The 22,951-nt window shown below is 43.4% G+C and overlaps 1 protein-coding gene across 1 annotated transcript; it reads left to right on the top strand.

Moving 5' to 3' along the window:
- The first annotated feature begins 2,876 nt into the window (after nt 1-2,876).
- Nucleotides 2,877-4,024, top strand: LOC142663820 (uncharacterized). Its single transcript, XM_075842646.1, has 2 exons — nt 2,877-3,823; nt 3,924-4,024. Exons 1-2 carry the CDS (start codon nt 2,960-2,962, stop codon nt 3,927-3,929), a joined length of 870 nt encoding a protein of 289 aa, XP_075698761.1. The 5' UTR covers nt 2,877-2,959; the 3' UTR covers nt 3,930-4,024.
- Nucleotides 4,025-22,951: the final 18,927 nt, after the last annotated feature.

Below are 22,951 nucleotides of genomic sequence, written 5' to 3'. Positions count from 1 at the left end.
ATGTTGATCTGTGATTGTTTTATTTTATATCATAGTTGAATACGTGAAAACACGATGGAACACATACCGTGACCAATTTAAGCGTGAGCTGAATGACAAGGGGAAGAGCGGAGACGGACGACAGAAAAAAAGACCATACCTGTACACAAAACAGCTGTCGTTCCTTCTGGATGTCATGCAGGTTGGCCCGTAAGTATTGCTTATATACTTTGATCATTGCAGTCTGGCCATGTAGTCAGTGGCGTAACTACCGCCGTAGCAGCCGTAGCGACTGCTACGGGGACCGCGGCATGAGGGGGCTCCACCATGTCCGGAGGCTCCGCTAGCAGCCGCTATGACTGCTACAGCGGGACGCCACTGAACACTTTTATGGGGGGGGGAGGGGGGCCTGTATGGCGTTAGCGCCATACAGCCCCCTCTGTAGATAACGCCATACAGTCCCCCTATAGATAACGCCATACAGTCCCCCGGTAGATAATGCCATACAGTGTACAGTGGGGCGCTATATGGCGTTATCTACAGGGGTGGGGGGGGCTGTAAAAAAGGCACTATCTACAAGGGGGGGGGGTTGTGTGACACCCAGTGTAAGGTGGGCCCCAGTCAAAAGTTTGCTAGGCGGCCCAGTCTTTCCTAGTTACGCCCCTGCATGTAGTGATGCATGTGAGTATGTTGAAAGAGTACGTATTGTTGGTGTGACCAATTATACGGTCTATTCAAGCACATAATTCCCTCTAGGCAGCCCATCGGATAAGCTGCATATGTTTACATAGTGTATTTGCCCTGCTGTAGACATGACGTTAAATTACTACGTACATTCCCTAACATTATGTTTTCATTTTCCAACAGAACCAAGGATAATCTGGAGGCAGAAGACTCTGATGCCACTCAGATAGAAGAGGCTGACGTCGGTTTGGGGATTGCTAGGTCCACTTCCACTCCAGTGCCTGCTGAAAATACAGCAGAGGATAATCCAGTCGTCTGTGCCACAGAACCGGAAGTCGAAATTATACCCCGAGGTAAACGCCGACGTTCTGCCAATAAAGGTCCAACATGTACAGAGCCAAGGCAGGCGGTCGACTTGCGGGTTTTAGAACACCTGGAGAAAAGAGCGACAGAAACCGAAGAGGGCACCTTCTGTCGCGCTCTTTCAAATATTCTAAAAAGAGTGCCAATTGAGAGGCAGATCAGGTGCCAAACAGCCCTAATGGAAGTGGTCGAAATTTTTGCCACACATCCTGACCCACGTGAAATCATGCCATAGAGTTTCATAGGCGGGGGTGTGATGGAAGCACCTTCCGCTCTGTCCCTCCAGCACCTGCAGCAACCGCTCAAACCAGCCAGCAGCCACCATATCAAGCCTCAATGCCACTATTCAGTGAAGATCGACCAGGGTATGGCATGCCAGGACCTTCTCAACAGCAGTATCGGCACATGCAGCAGGGGGAGGCTGTTCCACGACCCCATCATGACCCTGCACCTTCTCAATCATTTTACAATTTATAATTTTGTAATATTATATAGTTTTGTTTTTGTTTGATGACACTGTTTTGTGCAAAGAATAAAAGAAGTTTATAGTTAATTATGTGTTTGTATTTATTATTATTGAAAAACATAATGAGGTATTGGTTTGCATTTCTGCCGAATGCAAAGAATCACATTTTTTTTAAATAAATTTAATAAAAAATTAAAAAAAAAAACGACAGAAATACATTAGCTCGCAACCCGCGTCAAGGGTCCTCATTCTCTTGCGAGTCCCTACTCTACTACTGCAACTTTAACTACTAAAACATTTGTAACATAAACAGGAAATACAACAGTCCCTATTAAATTTTAATTTGGCAGATGAAGCACATCCCTTTGCCAATGAACTGCTCCCTCAGGTGATACAAAATAGTCTGTATACAAATTACGGACTGCCAGTCCAGACACTCCAGGTCTTCCATGTTGTGTGTAGTCCAAAGCGATGGAATTAGTTGAGAAATGGTTCAGCTCTGCGTCCACTGCCGACTCATGAATCCTCAGAAAATTGTGGAGGACAACACACGCTTGGATAACCTTTGTCACATTTTCAGGATTCATCTGAATGGAGCTCTGGAACACACGCCACTTGCTGCTTAGAATTCCGAAGGCGCACTCCACATACCGTCTTGCACGGGTAAGGCGGTAGTTAAAAATGCGCCTCCGTTCATCTAAGCCACGCCTAGGGAATGGACGCATCAGGTGAGGGGACAGTCCGAAACCTTCATCACCCACAATGACAAAGGGTGCTGGTGGTCCTGTAGATCCTGGAAGCTGTCTAGGTTCCGGAAGGTCGAGCTGGTTAGATGCTAGCCGTTCACCGTTCCACTCGATTCACCTGGGGCTTGCGCTACATATACCTCTCATCTCTTTAGACACTCTACACCCCTTGAGGAAGCACATCGCGAAACGCGCGTTGGGGTTTTTCAACTGACACTAGCTCGACTCTCTGCATCTATCGATTACTATGGGTAAGTTATTGTAATAGTGGGTGGACTTCTGGCTTAAGTTGGCAACAGTCTTTGCATCTCTTTCATCTGATATGACTGATGGCTCTTATACCCTTTTCAGACTTCTGCATATCTATAGGTCACGCATCACTTGAGCGTTATGATATGTCACTTTTTTGAAATTTACGCATACCATTGTTGTCCTGCATTGTCGATGTATATGACTGGCATTATGGATACAATTGTCCGTCCACTTTAACCTGTATATTGCTACTGCCCTTCATTTTTGCAATATAGAGAGATTGTTGCTTTCTGTGTTTTAGTGTAACTACTCAGAGTCCTTATGTCCAGCTCTGTACCTTTTTATCCTTCATACTTGTTTATATATGTTCAATAAAATTTATTTTTTTAAATTTTGGCTAGTATGCTCCTCTGTGTCTTTAGTGTATATCATTATATATGGGAGTTGCCCTCTTCCTTATTAGGGTAGTATGCCATACCTTAAGCATCCAGCCCCACACGTGCTATTTGGACTGGTTTGTGTGTTTATAATTCTGTATTCTGTGTTTTTCACAGCTACTGGTTCACAGCTAAATATGAATTTCAGAGCCCGTGACGATACATGGCTCTTACAACTGGACAAGATATTCAATGAGGACCCTGTTTTAGTTTCTACCAGTGGTGATAGGGACAGTAGAGAGCTCAGCAACAAATTGAAGCTCCTTTTAAGTAAAAGAACCAAAATTTGGTGGAATAAGGCCTTCCTCACTAAATATATCTCTCGTGGCATGATACCTAGGGGACTAAGGGTGCAAGTGTTTCCCTCATTCGAAACAGAAAATGACGAATTTAAACAAAAATGGGAAAAACTGGCTGATATCTGCTCAATGGGTTTTATGGATCTTCTGGTCCAGTCGAACTCTAATACATTAGTTGACCTGGAGAAGGAGATAGAGGAGTTACAGAGTACCCTGAAAAGAGATTTCCCTAGTGAGACTATTGCTAAGATCCAAGATGATTTAGACAAGGATTATCTAAAGTGGGAAAAGGATATTTGTGCCATAAAATCTGGGAAATTCCAACGGGACTCCCAAGATTATCTTTCAAATAAAGTATATAAGTGGCGCATGAGACAGGGTAGATCCAGATCCAGATCATTCTCCCACTCAAGATCATCATCAGTCTCATCCCGAACGTCAGGTGATGAGGGTAATAAAGTGAGGGATCTTAATACCAACATCATCACTGGAACTAATCAGGGATCCTTTGGCCCAAGGCGGCAGTATGACAGAAATGTCAAACAGAAGAACATACGCAGCTATCAACAAGACAGGAATCCAGCCAACAAATTAGAGGTAATAAACCTATCCTCACATGCCCTCTCTGATGCCCAATGCGAAGTCCTCAGTAAAGGGTTGACTTTTTCACCCACTAACCATTTCAATTTCTTTACAGCGTTGAAGGATCTCCACTTATTTTCCCGTAAACTGATTTTGAAAAAACTTCACAGTAAGAGTGGTGACAATTTTGTTGCTTCTTCCGAAATGGAGAGAGAGGCCTTACAGGCTCTTGAGGAGCTCTTGCATGAACAGACTGCCGAGGTAACAGGTCCTTTCCCCACGTCTATTATCCCCAGATCCACGAGGTTCCCCCCTTTGTCTCTGTGCCCCCAAGTTGAGATTTTCACCAAATTGGTTATAGATGAATTTAAACTTCTATCTACCCGGAGGGAGGGTGACAACCTTACCTCTCGCCAAAGGAAAGCATTGAGTGAATTACAACAGTTGAGTGATGTTGTCATCAAACCAGCAGACAAGGGGGGGAACATCGTGGTCTGGCCTGTGGCTAAATATGAGAGGGAGGTTTTTAAACAATTGTGTGATAGGAATACATATGTCAAACTAACACATAGCCCTTTATCCTCTTTTTCATCGGAATTGACCAAGATTCTTGATAGAGCGTTGGACAAGGGACTTATTCCTAAAAAAATCCATGAGGGACTTCTGATAGATGATCCCAAGATACCAACGCTCTATTTGTTACCCAAAGTACACAAGAATCTTGTGGATCCCCCAGGACGCCCGATCGTGTCGGGCATGGGAGGCCTGTGTGACCCTATCTGCAAATTCATCGACTTTTACCTTAAGCCATTGGTCATTGACCTACCTTCATATGTTAGAGACACGACGGAAGTTCTGGGGAGATTAGATGGTATCCAAATTGAACCTGATATGCTCTTGGTCACGGCAGACGTTGAGTCCCTTTATACTTGTATACGCCATTGTGATGGGATGGAGGCGGTCCGCTTCTTCCTGGGAACTAGCAACCGGGATGTAGAAATGTGTGATCTTATTTTAGAATTGCTGCAATATATTTTGACCCATAATTTTTTTGTGTTTAAGGATCACTTTTATCTGCAGACTACCGGCACTGCCATGGGCGCGGCCTGCGCGCCATCCTATGCAAACCTGTTTCTCGGTCTTTGGGAGAGGCAGGTTTTCCTTGGGGGTGGCGCCCGGGCCGCTGAACATGTGCAGTGTTGGTTACGATACATTGATGATGTATTGTTCATTTGGCAGGGGTCGGAGAGTGAGTTGACTGGGTTCATGCAGCAGCTCAATCTGAATCCGTATAATATCAAGCTGACATATAAATCTCATAAACAGCAAATTGATTTTTTGGATGTTCTGATTTTTGCTGACTGTGATGGATTTCTTCAGACGGATGTTCACCGTAAATCCACAGCAGTCAACTCTCTCCTGCATGCATCATCTTTTCACACTCGTCCAACAGTTAAAGCCATCCCGGTTGGGCAGTTTCTCAGGATGAAGCGGATCTGCTCCACAGACAGACTCTTTGAGCGTCAATCAGACGAATTAAAATCGAGATTTACTGACAGAGGGTATAGTACACGTCTTATTAAAGCGGGGTATAGCAGGGCTAGGAGAACACCGCGAAGTGACCTTTTAAGAACTAAAACATATCGACCAGTAGACAACAATGTACGTTTCATTACTACTTATAATAGTCAATGGGACAAAATAAGATCAATCCTTGAACATCACTGGTCGATCTTGAGATCAGAACCGAGCCTAGCTAAATATCTTCCCCTAAAACCCACGATGACGGCTAAAAGGAGTAAAAACCTTAAGGACCTTCTTACTAGGAGTCATTATGTACCAAAATATACCAACCCTTTTGGCCCGCGGGAACCCACCATTGGATGCTTCCCATGTGGGGGATGCGTTGCGTGCCCGAACATCTGTAGAGCTAAGGATTTCTCAACAGCTGATGGATTAAGAACATTTAAAATCAGGGAGTACATTTCCTGTAGCTCTACACATGTTGTGTATTATGCACTATGCGCATGCCCTAAGATCTACGTTGGCCTGACTTCTAGGCAGTTGAGGATTCGTACAAGGGAACATGTTCGCGATATCTCTAGTGCGAAAACTATAAGTGATGTTGGACAGCTGAAAACGCTGCCCAGACACTTTAAACAATTTCACAATTGTAATCCTGTTTCTTTGATGATTCGTGGCATTGAACATGTTCATTGTGGCATCAGAGGGGGTAATCTGAGGAAGGTTCTAGCCCAAAGGGAGTGTATGTGGATTGTAAAATTGGGATCCATGACTCCCGTTGGTCTTAACGAACAACTTAATTTCACCTCTTTTCTTTAGAATCCCCTATTTTCACTGGTTTTTAACTAGGATTTTAATTGTGTGTGTCTGTTTTTCGTAACCTTATAGGTACTCGCTATATTATAGTTCTGACAGCTCCCTGTGAAGAGAACTCGTCCTTCCTGATTTGTATACACTCTGGAACACGGAGGGAGAAGAATCTTTGTCTATTCGCACTTCACCTTTTACGGGGGATATAACATATTTCCTTGACTACATGTCCTGTGTCTAAACATTATCTCTGTTTACATATTGCATGTTACATGTATTGACTCATGTACGTTTTTTCTTGCTATTTGCAGTATATTAATTCTTGCAACATTCGATACACTTTTTTCATTTATGTACCTGTTTAGACTTCCTTTTTTGTGCTTAATTTTATTTTATTTTACATTATTTTATCTCATTATTTTCTTCTTCTTTTTTTATTATTTATTTTTATTTTTATATTCATTATTTTTATATACTTCTTTATTTATTCATATTTTCACCTTTTCATTCATATTTTATGATCCTAGGTGTCTGTAATGTTACTTTATTGCGTTTGTAACTCACTGCAACTTTTTGTTTTAATCATTTCCTATGGTTGCATCATTATTTCCCTTCATATTTTATATATGTCGTGGATCTTATATTTCACGGTTAGATATACACTACGTCACTCCCATTTCTCTTCTTTTAAGGGTTTGGTTTTAATACATATTTTCTTTCAGTAATGTGTCTTTGACATTGTACGTGCAACAGTGTGTATCAGACATTTGTCTATTTTCTAACTTACTGTACCTTCGGTCTAGAATGGAGAGTTTTCGATACAGTTCACCCCTAGGCAGTAGGACAACGATATATGTTTCTCCTCCCCCCCCCGTGTTCTCCGTCCAATCAGGTGCGCGCGCCCTCTGTGCGATGCTGATTTGCGGCCGGCCCTCTTCCTTGCCCCCTGTAGCGCACTGCGCATGCCCGGGATCCCTGTACGCGTCGGGGATTCCTGGTGTGCGCTCCAGGGCTGGAAGTGGGGCATGCCTCATTTCTGGTTTCGACAGATGACGTGCGCCGGATTCTCATTGGACTGAGTTCCACTCGATTCACCTGGGGCTTGCGCTACATATACCTCTCATCTCTTTAGACACTCTACACCCCTTGAGGAAGCACATCGCGAAACGCGCGTTGGGGTTTTTCAACTGACACTAGCTCGACTCTCTGCATCTATCGATTACTATGGGTAAGTTATTGTAATAGTGGGTGGACTTCTGGCTTAAGTTGGCAACAGTCTTTGCATCTCTTTCATCTGATATGACTGATGGCTCTTATACCCTTTTCAGACTTCTGCATATCTATAGGTCACGCATCACTTGAGCGTTATGATATGTCACTTTTTTGAAATTTACGCATACCATTATTGTCCTGCATTGTCGATGTATATGACTGGCATTATGGATACAATTGTCCGTCCACTTTAACCTGTATATTGCTACTGCCCTTCATTTTTGCAATATAGAGAGATTGTTGCTTTCTGTGTTTTAGTGTAACTACTCAGAGTCCTTATGTCCAGCTCTGTACCTTTTTATCCTTCATACTTGTTTATATATGTTCAATAAAATTTATTTTTTTAAATTTTGGCTAGTATGCTCCTCTGTGTCTTTAGTGTATATCATTCTGGAAGCCCTGAAGATGCCAGCATCCGCAGAGCTTCCATAGGCCCCAATATCGACAATTATAAACCGATAGTCACTGTCAGCCAAGGCCAACAGCACCACCGAGAAAAACTGTTTATAATTGAAATACTGAGACCCTGAGTGAGCAGGCTTTTTTACGCGGATGTGCTTACCATCCAGCGCACCAACACAGTTGGGAAACTGTGCTGATTGTAAGAAGCCATCGGCAATCCGAATCCAATCCTCAGGCTTGGGCTTTGGCATCACTGCTGCTCGAAGTTGCTGCCAGATGACTTCGCAGGTAAGCTTGACAATCTTCGAAATAGTAGAGCACCCCAGCAGAAAATGGAAATGGAGCGATGCAAAGGAGTTGCCGGTTGCAAGAAATCTGTTTAAAAAATATATATATATATAAAAATATGCACATACAGGAAAAATATCTGCAGCACGGTGACATAAGCGGCAATATGCACAGGGGACAAGTATACTAATATTGTTAGCAGGGTAGAGACATGTCGTAGAAGGGGATAGGTTTTCTTACCTCAGAGTGACGATCAGGCGTTCCTCTGGAGAAATGCAACGTCTCATGGTGGTGTCCTGGAAGATGAGTCCAGGACGAAGTTCCGCCAGCAGACAGTCAAAAGTTTGAACGGACATACGGCAGTAGCTGAGGAACTTGTCCGGGTGCTGCCGCAGGTCTGAGTACAGCATGTTAAAATGCCCCTTCCTAAGCCGTTGGGAGACAATGGGAGTGAACCCAATATCTCCTCCTCCTCCTCGGTTCTTCGTCCAGCATTGGTGGTTGCTGTCCAAATCGCCTGGAGAGGAGCCAGTACAGGAGTACATCGTCCACATCATTAGAAGACATCTTCGCAGTGAGGAACTCACAAAAACTACAGCTATATCAGCAGCGCAATGTGTCCGAACTCGCCCAAAGCAAAGATCTGGAAAAAAGCACAAGGAAATGGCTCCTGAGCGATCATGTGACCTTCTAAAGGGGTTGGACCAAGCTTTTGACATGTTTAAATTTTCCTTTTTTTTTTTTTATTCATCCGCATTTTGCGGATTACATACGGATGAACTGCGGATTACATACGGATGAACTGCGGATGACTTTTCACGGAACACGGTCCTGGAATTTGCGGACCAGAAAAACACTACGGTCGTGTGCATGAGGCCTAAGTCTTGGCAGCTCCTGAGCGGGGCAGTTAGGGAGCATGGCAAGTCTCCATCCAGGGCCGCCATCAGGAATTTCTTGGCCCCATACAGCCAAGATGTCTGGGGCCCCCCTCCATTACCGGGGGTGGGCAACGGAAATTGTGGCACTCACGTGGGTATTTTCGTGCGGCAAATCTGCAGTGTAATACAGGACCAGCAAAGTAAATGAGATCAAGAAATCTCATTTACATGTCGCATTTTCTGCACAAAAACTGACCTGCGGTGCGTATTTGAAAATATGCTACATGTCACTTTATCTTGTGTTTCCGCTTGCGAATTGTTTCTGACTAGTTTAAAAAAATAAATAAAATCTTCAGCATAAAACCTGCACCTATTTCCGCATCAAAAAGTAAAAACCGCACCTAAAAATTTATAAAACAACACACTATTAGGTGCAGATTTTTACCTGCGGTTTTGATACGGATTTTGTGCACCAAATTCCTCAATGTGTGCGTTACAGAATTTGTTGGGGATTTACCGCAAATTAACCCTTTACATTTTAAAGGATGAAATACGTTACAATTCTGCAACATTAGGTTATGTTCACACAGCTTATTTTCTGCCGTTTTTCTGGCCGTAATCGTCTGATATATCAGAACAGAACACCTCCAAACATCTGCCCATTGATTTCAATGAGAAAAAAACGGCTGCGTAAAAAAACGGCCGCGAAAAAGAAGTGCAGGTCATTTCTTCAGACGTTTGACTCTATAGAAAAACAGCTCCAAAAACGGGCGTAAAAAACACAGCGAAAAAAACGAGTTTGCTTAAAAAACTTCTGAAAATCAGGAGCGGTTTTCGCTTGAATATCTCCATATTTTCAGACTGTTTTTGCGAATTGTGTGAACATAGCCTAATAGGCATGCAGCTTATTTAACCCCTTCCCTTCTCAGCCATTTTTTGGATTTTAACATTTGTTTTTTCCTCTCCACATTCCAAAAGTTATCATTTTTTTTACTTGAGGGCTTGTTTTTTGCGGTACAAGTTGTAGTTTTTCATGGCACCATTTATTGTGCCGCATAATGTACTGGGAAGCTGAAAAAAAATTATTTGTGGGGTGAAATGCTGCACGTGCATGAGGTTTTGACAAACCCCATTCACATGAGTTGGGGCTTATTCAGACTAACGTGTTAATCGTCCGTGTGAAGGACGTTTTTTTTAATGGCCGTCACACGGCTGCGTGTATTTCTATGGGGTTATTCACATGGTCGTTGTTCTAACAGACCGTGTGAAGGGCCTGTAAAAAAATAGGACATGTCCTATTTTTGTGCGTTTTCACGGATCCTTCAATAGACTCAAGTCTGTGAAAACGGGTCCCGAACGGCTGCAAATCGGCCGTTCTTCACGTCTGATTTCACACACGTTGGTCTGAATATCGCCTTAGGCCTTATTCACACGAACGTGTCCGTTTTGCACGCGCAAAAACGCTGCGTTTTGCGCAAGCAAAAGTTTGGTGTGTCAGCAGCATATGGTGCGTGGCTGCGTGATTTTCGCGCAGCCGGCATCATTATGACACTCTGTTTTTATGTTACAACACAGTAAAGAAGGAGGGGCTTTTAGGTTTCCCTTCTCTTCTTTACCTACTGTAGTGCGAATCACGCGTGTCACCCGGAAGTGCTTCCGTGTGCCTGCGCGATTTGCGCGCACCCAATGACTTCAATGGGTGCGTGCTGCGCGAAACACGGGCAAAGTATAGGACATGTCATGAGTTTTACACAGCGGACACACGCGGCGTGAAATTCACTGACAGTCTGAACGGCCCCATTCACTAACATAAGTCCGTGCGATGCCCGTGAAAATCACGCTAGTAGCACGGACGTATAACACGTTTGTGTGAATAAGGCCTTATATTATAATTTGTAGTGAATTTTCAGTGCGCAATCCGCACCAAAAATAGGAGGCAAGTAAGTGGCCTTATTCAGATGTCCATGTTCGGTTTGTGAAATACGGAGCGTGTATCGGCCATATTTCCCGGACCGACCACAGTTCAGGGAGCCGGGTTTCTAGCATCACAGTCATCTATGATCATAGTCCCTCCCTTCCCGTCGGAATACTGTCCCCGGTCCCGTACTGAAAGCATCATTACAATATGGGACAGTATTCCCGTGGAGAGGCAGGGACTACCAGCAACACTGATAACTATGATGCTAGGAGTCCGGCTCCATGAATTGTGGTCAGCCTCGGAAATACGGACGATACACGCTCCGTATGTCACGGACCGAACGCGGCCGTCTGAATAAGGCCTTAGTCTAGTTACACAGTGCGGTGAAATCCCATTTTTTTGCCACAATTTTTGCAAAATCGCGGCAAAAACGAGATTTGACCGCACTGTGAGAATATAGCCTAACAGCACTTTTCATGTCTTGTATCCTTTTTTTATGCAATTTTCGTAATTGCGGCACAAATCACGCGGTTTTGCTGCAATTTTTATATAATCGCGGCAAAACTGCGCCATTTTTGCCGCGATTACGAAAATCGCGGCAAAAAAAAACGCTAGGAAAACGAAAAAAAACAACATTTTAATCAACTTTATACATACTACAAACGGGGTCAGGGGGATGGGAAGCAGGATGGATAGGGTAAAATACTCACCAACCTGCAGGTCCGTTTGGCAGTGTAGAGGAGCTGGGGGGCGGGATCTCCACACGGAGCTTCAGCACATGCTGCATCTTCCTCGTCCAGTGAAGCTACAACAGGTATGCAGGGGGTGCCGCGGGCGTTTCTAGGGGGGTGCCGCGGGCGTTTCTAGGGGGGTGCCGTGGGCGTTGCTAGGGGGGTGCCGCGGGCGTTGCTAGGGGCGGGGCACGAGCGTTGCGAGGGGGGCCCGTGAGCGTTGCGGTGGGGGAGGCAAAAGTCCGATGGGGGAGCGACGGCAGCCCGGCGGGCCCCTTTTCTTCATCCACGTGGCCGGGCCTCTGACGGGAGTACCAGTAATACCCCCCTGATGGCGGCCCTGTCTCCATCAATGGTGGGCGATTTGATGACCAAAAGTAATACCCCCAGTAAGTGCTAATATAGCGACTAAATAAGAGAATAAGAAAACTTATTTTAAATTAGTTTGCATTATTTTTTTAAATACTATAATATTACAAGTACACCTCTAAAATAGACAGTTATAAACACCAGTTATAGGCATCAATTAAAGAATTCCTCTCTTACACCACTGTCCCTGTAGATAACACAGACCCCCTGTAGATTGCGCCAGACAGACCCCCTGAAGATAGCAACACACCCCCTCCTTGTAGGTAGCAACACACCCCCTCCCTGTAGGTAGCGCCACACAGACCACCTGTAGATAGCATCACACCCCCTCCCTGTATATACTGCCACACACAGTACCCAGGTAGCTAGCGCCACACACAGCCCCCAGTAGATAGCGCCACACAGACCCCTGTATATAATTCCATGGAGCCTCCCTGTAGATAGTGCCATACACAGCCCCTGTAGATAGTGCCACAAACAGTCCCCTGTAGATAGCGCCACAATGCCCCCCTGTAGATAGCGCCACACAGCCCCCTGTAGATAGCGCCACACAGCCCCCCTGTAGATAATGCCATACAGCCCCCTTGTATATACTTCCACACAGCAATGCCCCTCCCCTTGTATATACTGTCACAGAGCAATCCTCCCACTCCTTGTATATACTGCCACACAGCAATCCCCCCTCCCCTTGTGTATACTGTCAAACAGCAATTCCCCCTTCTTCTTGTATATACTGTCACACAGCAATCCACCCTCCCCTTGTATATACTGCTAAACAGCAATCCCCCTTGTATATACTGCCACACAGCAATCCCCCCTCCCCTTGTATATACTGCCACACAGCAATCCCCCTCCCCTTGTATATACTGCCACACAGCAATCCCCCCTCTCCTTGTATATATTGCCACACAGCAATCCCCCCTCCCCTTGTATATATTGCCACAGAGCAATCCCCCCTCCCCTTGTATATACTGCCACACAGCAATCCCCCCTCCCCTTGTATGTACTGCCACACAGCAATCCCCCTCTCCTTGTATATACTGCCACACAGCAATCCCCCCTTCCCCTTATATATACTGTCACACAGCAATCCCCCCTCCCCTTGTATATACTGTCACACAGCAATCCCCCCTCCCCTTGTATATACTGCTAAACAGAAATCCCCCCCTTGTATATACTGACACACAGCAACCCCCCCTCCCCTTGTATATACTGCAACACGGAAATGCCCCTCCCCTTGTATATACTGCTACACAGCGCCCCTCCCCTTGTATATACTGTCACATAGCACTCCCCCCTCCCCTTGTATATGGTGCTATACAGCAATCCCCCCTGTATATAGTGCTACACAGCCCCCTCTCCACTTATATATACTGCTACACTGCCACCCCCTTCCCCTTGTATTCACTGCCACACAGCCCCCCTCCCCTTGTATAAAATATCACACAGCAATCCCCCATGCAGCAATCCCCCCTCCCCTTGTATATACTGCCACACAGCAATCCCCCCTCCCCTTGGACATACTGCCACACAGCAATCCCCCCTCTCCTTGTATATACAGCCACACAGCCCCCCTCCCCTTGTATAAAATATCACACAGCAATCCCCCATGCAGCAATCCCCCCTCCCCTTGTATATACTGCCACACAGCAATCCCCCCTCCCCTTGGACATACTGCCACACAGCAATCCCCCCTCTCCTTGTATATACAGCCACACAGCAATCCCCCTCCCCTTGTATATACTGCCACACAGCAATCCCCCCTCCCATTGGATATACTGCCACACAGCCCCCCTCCCCTTGTATATACTGCCGCACAGCAATCCCCCTTCCTTTGTATATACTGCCACACAGCAATACCCCTCCCCTTATATATGACCGAGAAGAGAACAAATGCCAATACACAAGAACATTTAGAAAAATGAGCAAAATATTTTATTCAAAATAACATATACATACAAGAATGATAAAAAGAATCCATGAACCAACAGGTTAAAAAGACCAAACCGCCATACAATGTATAAGGAAGGTAACGTCTGAAGTTGACGTGTAATAATAACAACCAAGAGATATGATCTAATAATCAGGGTACATACATGCATGAGTATGAAATGAAACATTAATGAAAAAATGCAAGAAAATATGTGAACATCAAGCACATACCCATAGATCAACCGGATGGAAGCACGGCGATGTGTCTGCCCCAACGCGCGTTTCGGCGCAACTGCCTTCGTCTGGGAGTAGCGTTTTAAATGATGTGTATGCCACTATATATGGGGATGGACCAGCCGATCGTAGAATAAAAAAGAGGGGGGAGAAGCCCAAGTATAAACATGTAATAATACATGTTTCGCTGCATGTTTACCGGTCGCTTACCTCGTGGTGAAGCCGGTGGCCGCACCTACCAGGACCGCCAATCACGAGAGGCCAGGGTCGGATGCACGCCATCGCGTCAGAGGACGCGGTCACGTGGATCCGAAACCCGGCGCATCATGAGGGCGGAACGGAGGCCGGGCACCCCTCTACCAATCAGAAGGAGCGACACAGCGAAAAGGTAAGTAACCCAGGATAGGACAGTGTATACCAACTTGGACGTGAAGCCAAATTATGCAAAACGTCAAAAACAACGTATATTTCAGTATAACGCACATATAAACAGACAAATGTGAATGAAATATAACATTATGACAAAAGACAACTTGAAGAAGCATGAATGCTAAATAACACTGCGGTGAAGAAATGATGAAATAATGTGATCCGTGAAGTGATACTGAATGAATTTTAATGAATTTTAATTTATTCTACGATCGGCTGGTCCATCCCCATATATAGTGGCATACACATCATTTAAAACGCTACCCCCAGACGAAGGCAGTTGCGCCGAAACGCGCGTTGGGGCAGACACATCGCCGTGCTTCCATCCGGTTGATCTATGGGTATGTGCTTGATGTTCACATATTTTCTTGCATTTTTTCATTAATGTTTCATTTCATACTCATGCATGTATGTACCCTGATTATTAGATCATATCTCTTGGTTGTTATTATTACACGTCAACTTCAGACGTTACCTTCCTTATACATTGTATGGCGGTTTGGTCTTTTTAACCTGTTGGTTCATGGATTCTTTTTATCATTCTTGTATGTATATGTTATTTTGAATAAAATATTTTGCTCATTTTTCTAAATGTTCTTGTGTATTGGCATTTGTTCTCTTCTCGGTCATATATTATGTTTTGGATGCCTTATGAGTATACACCCCTGGATCTGGTTCATATTTAACATGCTTGCTGACAGCCGCATTCTTACTTTATTTTGAACCATTCTGGATCCATGCTGTGCTTTTTGGTCATATCATTTGCTTTGTTTCTGTTTTTTACAGATATTTCCAGCAATCCAACCATGGATTTTCGGGCCAGGGAACAAACCTGGCTTTCTCAAATGTCTAATGTTTTTAAAGACGGATCCATGGCCACAGGTGCTGGCAGTCAGAGAGATGTCAGGGAGTCTCAAAATTATTTTAAGAATCTTATGCACAAAAGAATGAAGATATGGTGGAATCGCGCTTTTCTTCAGAATTATTTGCAGTACAATCTTATACCGAGGGGCCTGAGGGTCCAGGTGTTCCCATCGTTTCCCATTGAGGATGAGTCCTTCACATCCTCATGGGAAAACAATTGTAACGCCTGTTCCCGTAAGATGATGGAGTTGCTCATTGACCTCAACACTAAATCCATTAATACAATGGATGTTGAGCTAGAATTGATTCAGTCACGCTTTAAATCGGAGATGCCTAGGGAAAGTCTTGAGACTTTTAACATCCATTTGGAACAACAATGCACCATCTGGGAGAAGGAAATCGAATCAATTAAAACTAAAAAGTTGATTCGTGATCACGATGATTTCACTCAAAAACGGATGTATAGATGGAACCGCCGTGGACCTTCTTTGAACACTAGTCGCTCTCCGTCTGTTTCATCCGCATCATCCCTTAGTGATCACTATGATATAACTACACACAATACAGGCCCCGGACGTATCAATACCAGACAAAAACGCAAAGTCAACTATACTAATTCAGTTTATCCAAAAAGAAGAGTCAATAGAGAAACTGATTATAACTCTAGACAAGTGCATTCCACTTTTACTCCGGCTTCCAATTTGGGTCCTCCACAGCTTAAGGTAATTAATCTGTCTCAACACTCACTCACATCAAGTGACATGTCTCTTTTGGAAAGGGGGTTAACTTTTTCCCCCGCCTCTTCTTTTGATCATTTTTCAGCAGTAAAGGATCTGCAACTCTTCGGCAGATCTCTGATTTTTAAAAAATGGTACTTTAGAGAGGAGGACAGTATCTTTACGACAGTACAAGAAAAGGAGACATTGCGTATTTTAGAAGAGTTACTTGATCAAGATGAGAGTACATCCCGAGGTAAGATACCATCATGTATTAGGAATAAGTCAACCAAATTTCCCCCTTTGTCCATTTGTCCAGCAGTTGACCTATTCGTCAAACTTGTTTCTAAGGATTGGGGTATCATACCTAGTGGCATCGATCATGACAATCTGAATCGGTCCGAGCGAGCAAGTCTCAAGAAAATGAAAGCTTGGGACGATATTTTGATAAAACCGGCGGATAAGGGGGGTAACGTGGTACTTTGGCCCCGCCAATTATACATTCATGAAGCTAACCGCCAACTAAGGAATATAACGTGTTATCAAAAGCTTACTTACAACCCCTTGTCTTCCTTTAGATCAAAGTACTATGGAATTTTGCAAAATGCTGTGGCAAAAGGCACTATTACAAAACCTTTGAGTGAGTCTTTATTCGTATCAGACCCTACTATACCAACGATGTACTTATTGCCCAAAATTCACAAGGATGCCAAGAACCCACCAGGTAGGCCTATTATTTCGGGCACCGGAGGCCTTATGGAAAAAGCATGTAGGTGGATTGATTTTCATCTGAAACCCCTTGTTGAGTGTTTACCATCCTATTTGCGTGACTCTGCCGATCTTTTATTGAAGGTCGAGGGGATTCACATTGATTCAGATCACTTATTAGTCACATGTGATGTTGAATCCCTTTATACTAGCATCCAACATAGCGATGGTCTACATGCAGTCAAGAGTTTCCTATCCATGAGTGACATTGAAGGTGAAATTTCTCAACTCATATTGCTGTTGTTGGATTTCACACTCAAACATAATTTTTTCACCTTCAATGGATCGTTTTTCCTACAGCTCCAGGGGACGGCGATGGGGGCAGCCTGTGCACCCTCATATGCCAATCTTTTCCTGGGGCTGTGGGAGAGAGATCTTTTCCTGTCAGATCATGGGCCGTCAATGAGTCGTGTCCCCTTTTGGGCACGGTTCATTGATGACATTTTCATGATCTGGCAGGGCACTCCTGAAGATCTTTCGGATTTCATTAAAGTTCTGAATTGTAACCTACTTAATATCAAACTCACATATAAGTGGAGTTACTCTAAGGTCGATTTTTTGGACATACTAATCAAGAAAGATGGCAATGGTTTCTTACAGACGGATTTATACCGTAAGGAAACCTCAACCAACTCACTTTTGCATGCCACTTCATCGCACCCTCGCCATACTATCGATGCTATTCCAGTGGGTCAATTTTTACGTGTAAAGAAAATTTGCTCTACCAATGAAGATCTCAAATTTCGCTTTAAAGAACTAGGCGAAAGATTTACTCAAAGGGGTTACAGTCAACGCAGTATACGCAAAGCTCGGGATCGAGCGTCTAAGACCAACCGACAACAACTGTTGCAAGTTACCCAAAGGTCGGGCACAGAACCTAAGGTGAGATTTGTTACCACCTTCAATTCTCGGTGGACAGAAACGCGTAGTGTCCTGTATAAATTCTGGCCTATATTGCTGAGCGATCCCACTTTGTCGAAAGTTCTTCCTCCTTATCCTGCCATGGCACCCCGCAGAGCTCCCAATCTGCGTGATGCCATGGTACGTAGCTATCTTTCACCTATTCAACCTGGTAGGGTGTTCGGGACTAAGGGACCTAAATGGGGCTGCAAACCTTGCGGTGACTGCATCAGTTGTCCTAATATCGAACGAATAGGAAATTTCACGGACTCTAGTGGTAAACAAGATTTCAAAATCTGTTGGCCCATATCTTGTGGTACTAAGGGTGTCATATACTATGCTCTCTGCCCCTGTCCGAAAATATATGTAGGTATGACTACCCGTGAGCTTCGGTTGAGGGTAAGGGAACACGTACGGGATATCGAGAATGCGAAAACGGCTGATAATATCGAGCAGCTCAAGACAATCCCTAGGCACTTCCGATCACACCATGCCTGTAACTCCAAGATGCTTAAAATCAGGGGCATTGACCATATTAATCTTGGGATGCGTGGGGGTGATCTCAAAAAATGTTTATTGCAACGTGAGTGCAAATGGATATGGAGACTCCAAACTATGTACCCCGCAGGTCTCAATGAGACCGCTGGATATTCATCGTTTCTCTGACTGTCAGCAGCTTTTAATGGTGTTGGAGTTCATCTTTTTATATAGGATCCTATGTGTTTATATGATTTTAACATTTCTTTATTCATTTACAGATTAGATCTTTGATGTGATTCTCTTCCTTTTATTACTTGGATTCCTTGTTTTCCACTCCTTGGGATGCCAGCATATTTCTCCATCGACTTCGTTTACTCATGATGCGTAGTGACCAGTTATTCATACAAATTTTCATCTACACTTGTGTGTCATCTTGGTTTTTTCGTCAATACAACCATTAGTGTAATATTTTGTGCACCTCTAACCTATTTTATTAAAAGATGTTAGATTAAACTTAATTCTATATTGTCACTTTTTCAATATTTATTTACCTCATTTTTGTGCTTATAAACACATACATATAAACGCAATTATTCTTCTCTTTTCTCTGCTATTGCACTGCTCATTCATTGGGCATTATTCACTCTACTCACTTTCACTTACTTTTTCACAACATACACAGACACATACACACATTCCCTCACTTAATATATTTTTCATTTTCATTCATATACTTTTTCTTCACGTATTTTTGTATGTACTCATTATTTATCACCCTACTGACGCAGGAATTTATTTATTATTCATTTTTTCTTGCTTCTAATACTTACGCACTGTTTTTCAGTGCATTTGTCTTCTTCCTCACGATTCATTAAAATTCATTCAGTATCACTTCACGGATCACATTATTTCATCATTTCTTCACCGCAGTGTTATTTAGCATTCATGCTTCTTCAAGTTGTCTTTTGTCATAATGTTATATTTCATTCACATTTGTCTGTTTATATGTGCGTTATACTGAAATATACGTTGTTTTTGACGTTTTGCATAATTTGGCTTCACGTCCAAGTTGGTATACACTGTCCTATCCTGGGTTACTTACCTTTTCGCTGTGTCGCTCCTTCTGATTGGTAGAGGGGTGCCCGGCCTCCGTTCCGCCCTCATGATGCGCCGGGTTTCGGATCCACGTGACCGCGTCCTCTGACGCGATGGAGTGCATCCGACCCTGGCCTCTCGTGATTGGCGGTCCTGGTAGGTGCGGCCACCGGCTTCACCACGAGGTAAGCGACCGGTAAACATACAGCGAAACATGTATTATTACATGTTTATACTTGGGCTTCTCCCCCCTCTTTTTTATTCTACGATCGGCTGGTCCATCCCCATATATAGTGGCATACACATCATTTAAAACGCTACCCCCAGACGAAGGCAGTTGCGCCGAAACGCGCGTTGGGGCAGACACATCGCCGTGCTTCCATCCGGTTGATCTATGGGTATGTGCTTGATGTTCACATATTTTCTTGCATTTTTTCATTAATGTTTCATTTCATACTCATGCATGTATGTACCCTGATTATTAGATCATATCTCTTGGTTGTTATTATTACACGTCAACTTCAGACGTTACCTTCCTTATACATTGTATGGCGGTTTGGTCTTTTTAACCTGTTGGTTCATGGATTCTTTTTATCATTCTTGTATGTATATGTTATTTTGAATAAAATATTTTGCTCATTTTTCTAAATGTTCTTGTGTATTGGCATTTGTTCTCTTCTCGGTCATATATTATGTTTTGGATGCCTTATGGGTATACACCCCTGGATCTGGTTCATATTTAACATGCTTGCTGACAGCCGCATTCTTACTTTATTTTGAACCATTCTGGATCCATGCTGTGCTTTTTGGTCATATAATACCCCTCCCCTTGTATATACTGCCACACAGCCCCCCTCCCCTTGTATATACTGCCACACAGCAATCCCCCTTCCCTTTATATACTGCCACACAGCAATCCCCCTTCCCTTGTATATGGTGCTACACAGCAATGCCCCCTGTATATAGCACTACACGCGCCCCCCCTCCTCTTGTATATACTGCTACACAGCCCGATTCCCCTTGTATATAGTGCTACACAGCAATTCCCCCCTGTATATTACTACACAGCACTTCTCCCCCTATATACTGCCACACAGCAATCCCCCCTCCCCTTGTATATAGTGCTACACAGCCCCCATCTCCCATTGTATATACTGCCACACAACAACCCCCCCTCCTGTATATTGTGAAAGTGATTAAAATAATGTTTAAATGAATTCATTTTGTGCAGCGGCCATTTTGCCTCGAGTTTCCAGCTTGGTTCTTTTGTAATGAATAAGAACGTCATTACTCCTTTAAAGGAACAGTGTCACCACAATTTTTTTTTTAATATGTTAAAGATGTTAGTGCTTTATTAAAACCGTTTGGATTAATTTGTGTGTTTGTGTGTTACTTTTTTTTATTTTTACACTTTTTCTTCCCTATGGGGGCTGCCATTTTTTTTTCCATTTCTGTATGTGTCGATTAACGACACATACAGACATGGAATACAGCAGCTCCAGTCCCATAGGGACTGCGAACGGGGCCCGTTCCATCCACTATCATGTACGCCGCTGTGTGGGAACGGCGCATGCGCCGCTCCCACACAGTTCAATTTGAAATGCGCGCCGTCCGGCGCCATTTTCCTGTAGACCGGAAGTCGCGGCCGGACAGTAATAATACTACTTCCGGTCGCGGCTTCCGGACTTGTGCACATGGAGCAGCGGCAGCAGACGGAGCGGATGGACCGGAGGGAGCGGCGGCGACTGGAGCAGGTAAGGGATTTCTATGTATGTTTGTGTTTCAGTGTGTGTTTACTACTGTATGTAAACCTACTACACTGTGTGTTAGCTCAAAAAATGGCGACACACAGTGTAGGAGGTTAGACCGTTCAAACCCCTCGTTTCTCCCGGCACTAGCCAGGATAAAGGAGGGGGGGATTCTGAGAGCTCACTAGAACGAGGGATTTTTACCCAATTTTGCAGCATAAAGCAATGTGGTTGCTTTACCACATGCAATGCTGCAATTTTGGGAATGGCTCCATCTAGTGACCAGCAATGGAAAATATTATAAATTAGAATCCAATTTAATCCAATTTATAATATTTTCTGACTTGTGAAAAAAAAAAAAAAAAATAGAACAATGTTTAATCACCTACACACTAATTGTTTAACTAAAAAAAAAATAACATGTTTTGCTGGTAACACATTCCCTTTAAGACAGGTTTTTATGTTTCTAAGTTGAGCTATCTTTGACTTTGGTTCCCATAAGAGGCTTGGAAGGAAAGAACAGGGAGTGAGATGGGAGGCACATTCAAATATGCATGTGAGTATTATTTTAGTGGTGTTGGGTATACTTTACTGTTTTGTTATCTTTTGTGTGATTTTAACGAATTATATATTTCTCTTCATACAGATTAGATTTATATTGATAATCTCATTGTACTTCTCGGAGTCTTATCTTCTTTATTTGGGGTCCATAAATAATTCTGTGCCAGTGGGTTTTCTATGCTCGTCAGTCAATATTGTTGAAATACATGCAATATTTTGAGGAACTACCTGATGTTATGAGAACCACAGTTTGATATATGTTTACATATATACGTTGCTACATATAATAATTATATGACTCTCTATTGTATTCACAGGTACACACTCACATTCATTATTATTCAATTGCATCATATTTTGTACACAATTTCTGCACATATTTGTTCATCACTTTTATTTTTTATTTTTTATTTATTCATCTTTTATCACATTTTCTATTATCTTACATTATTCACTGTCAATTACTTTTCAACATTCTATTATTATATATTTCACATTTATACATGTATACTCTTTTGACTGCACAGAATATTGTATCCACACACTGCTTTTGGTGCTGATTTTCATTGTTCTGTCACATTCACCCACCTTTCTTCATATATTTATATATATCTAATTAGCTTATTTTATTAGTTGCTTCATTATGTATCTGCTCTTTTTGCATGGGCGGATGCATCACGCAGCGTTATCACTAGACATGTTTTAGATGTACAAGTTATTTATGCAACGGTGTATTTATGCCTCGTAAATTGACATTGATCCTGTTTATTTCAAACAGCGTCTCTGTGTTCTCTGCCTCACTGCTACGTCATTGGTGCGTGGTGACCGGCCTCCATCTCCGTCGGATACTGGACTTACGTGACCGGGTCTGTTGACGCGGTGACGTGTTTTTGGTTCCGGCCCCTCGCGACTCACTTTCCCGGAGTTGTGGGCACTTTACTCTCCAGGCGATAGCTACCGGTAATTATACAGTGAGGTTAATAGACATCAAACAGAGTATTCTTCAGCTGACGTATGCTCTTGCAATTGGCTCGGCCCCATTTAAATAGGATCAGTCTGCTGTCTAACGCCACCCTCAGACTAAGGCATTTGCGCCGAAACGCATGTTGGGGTGGACTTTGGCTGTGTTTTCGCCTGCATTTATTATGGGTATGTTATATCCCTTTTGATATGCTTTGCACATGATTGTTTTTCCTTCAGCTTATACTGACCATATATATGTTT

This window comes from Rhinoderma darwinii, chromosome 11 (genome assembly GCF_050947455.1).
Source record: "Rhinoderma darwinii isolate aRhiDar2 chromosome 11, aRhiDar2.hap1, whole genome shotgun sequence".
NCBI lineage: Eukaryota > Metazoa > Chordata > Amphibia > Anura > Rhinodermatidae > Rhinoderma > Rhinoderma darwinii.
This window is presented reverse-complemented; position numbering and strand designations above follow the sequence as displayed.

Excerpts from the sequence above, each read along its gene's own strand:
- LOC142663820 (XM_075842646.1), top strand. The coding sequence starts at position 2,960 with ATGCCATACCTTAAGCATCCAGCCCCACACGTGCTATTTGGACTGGTT.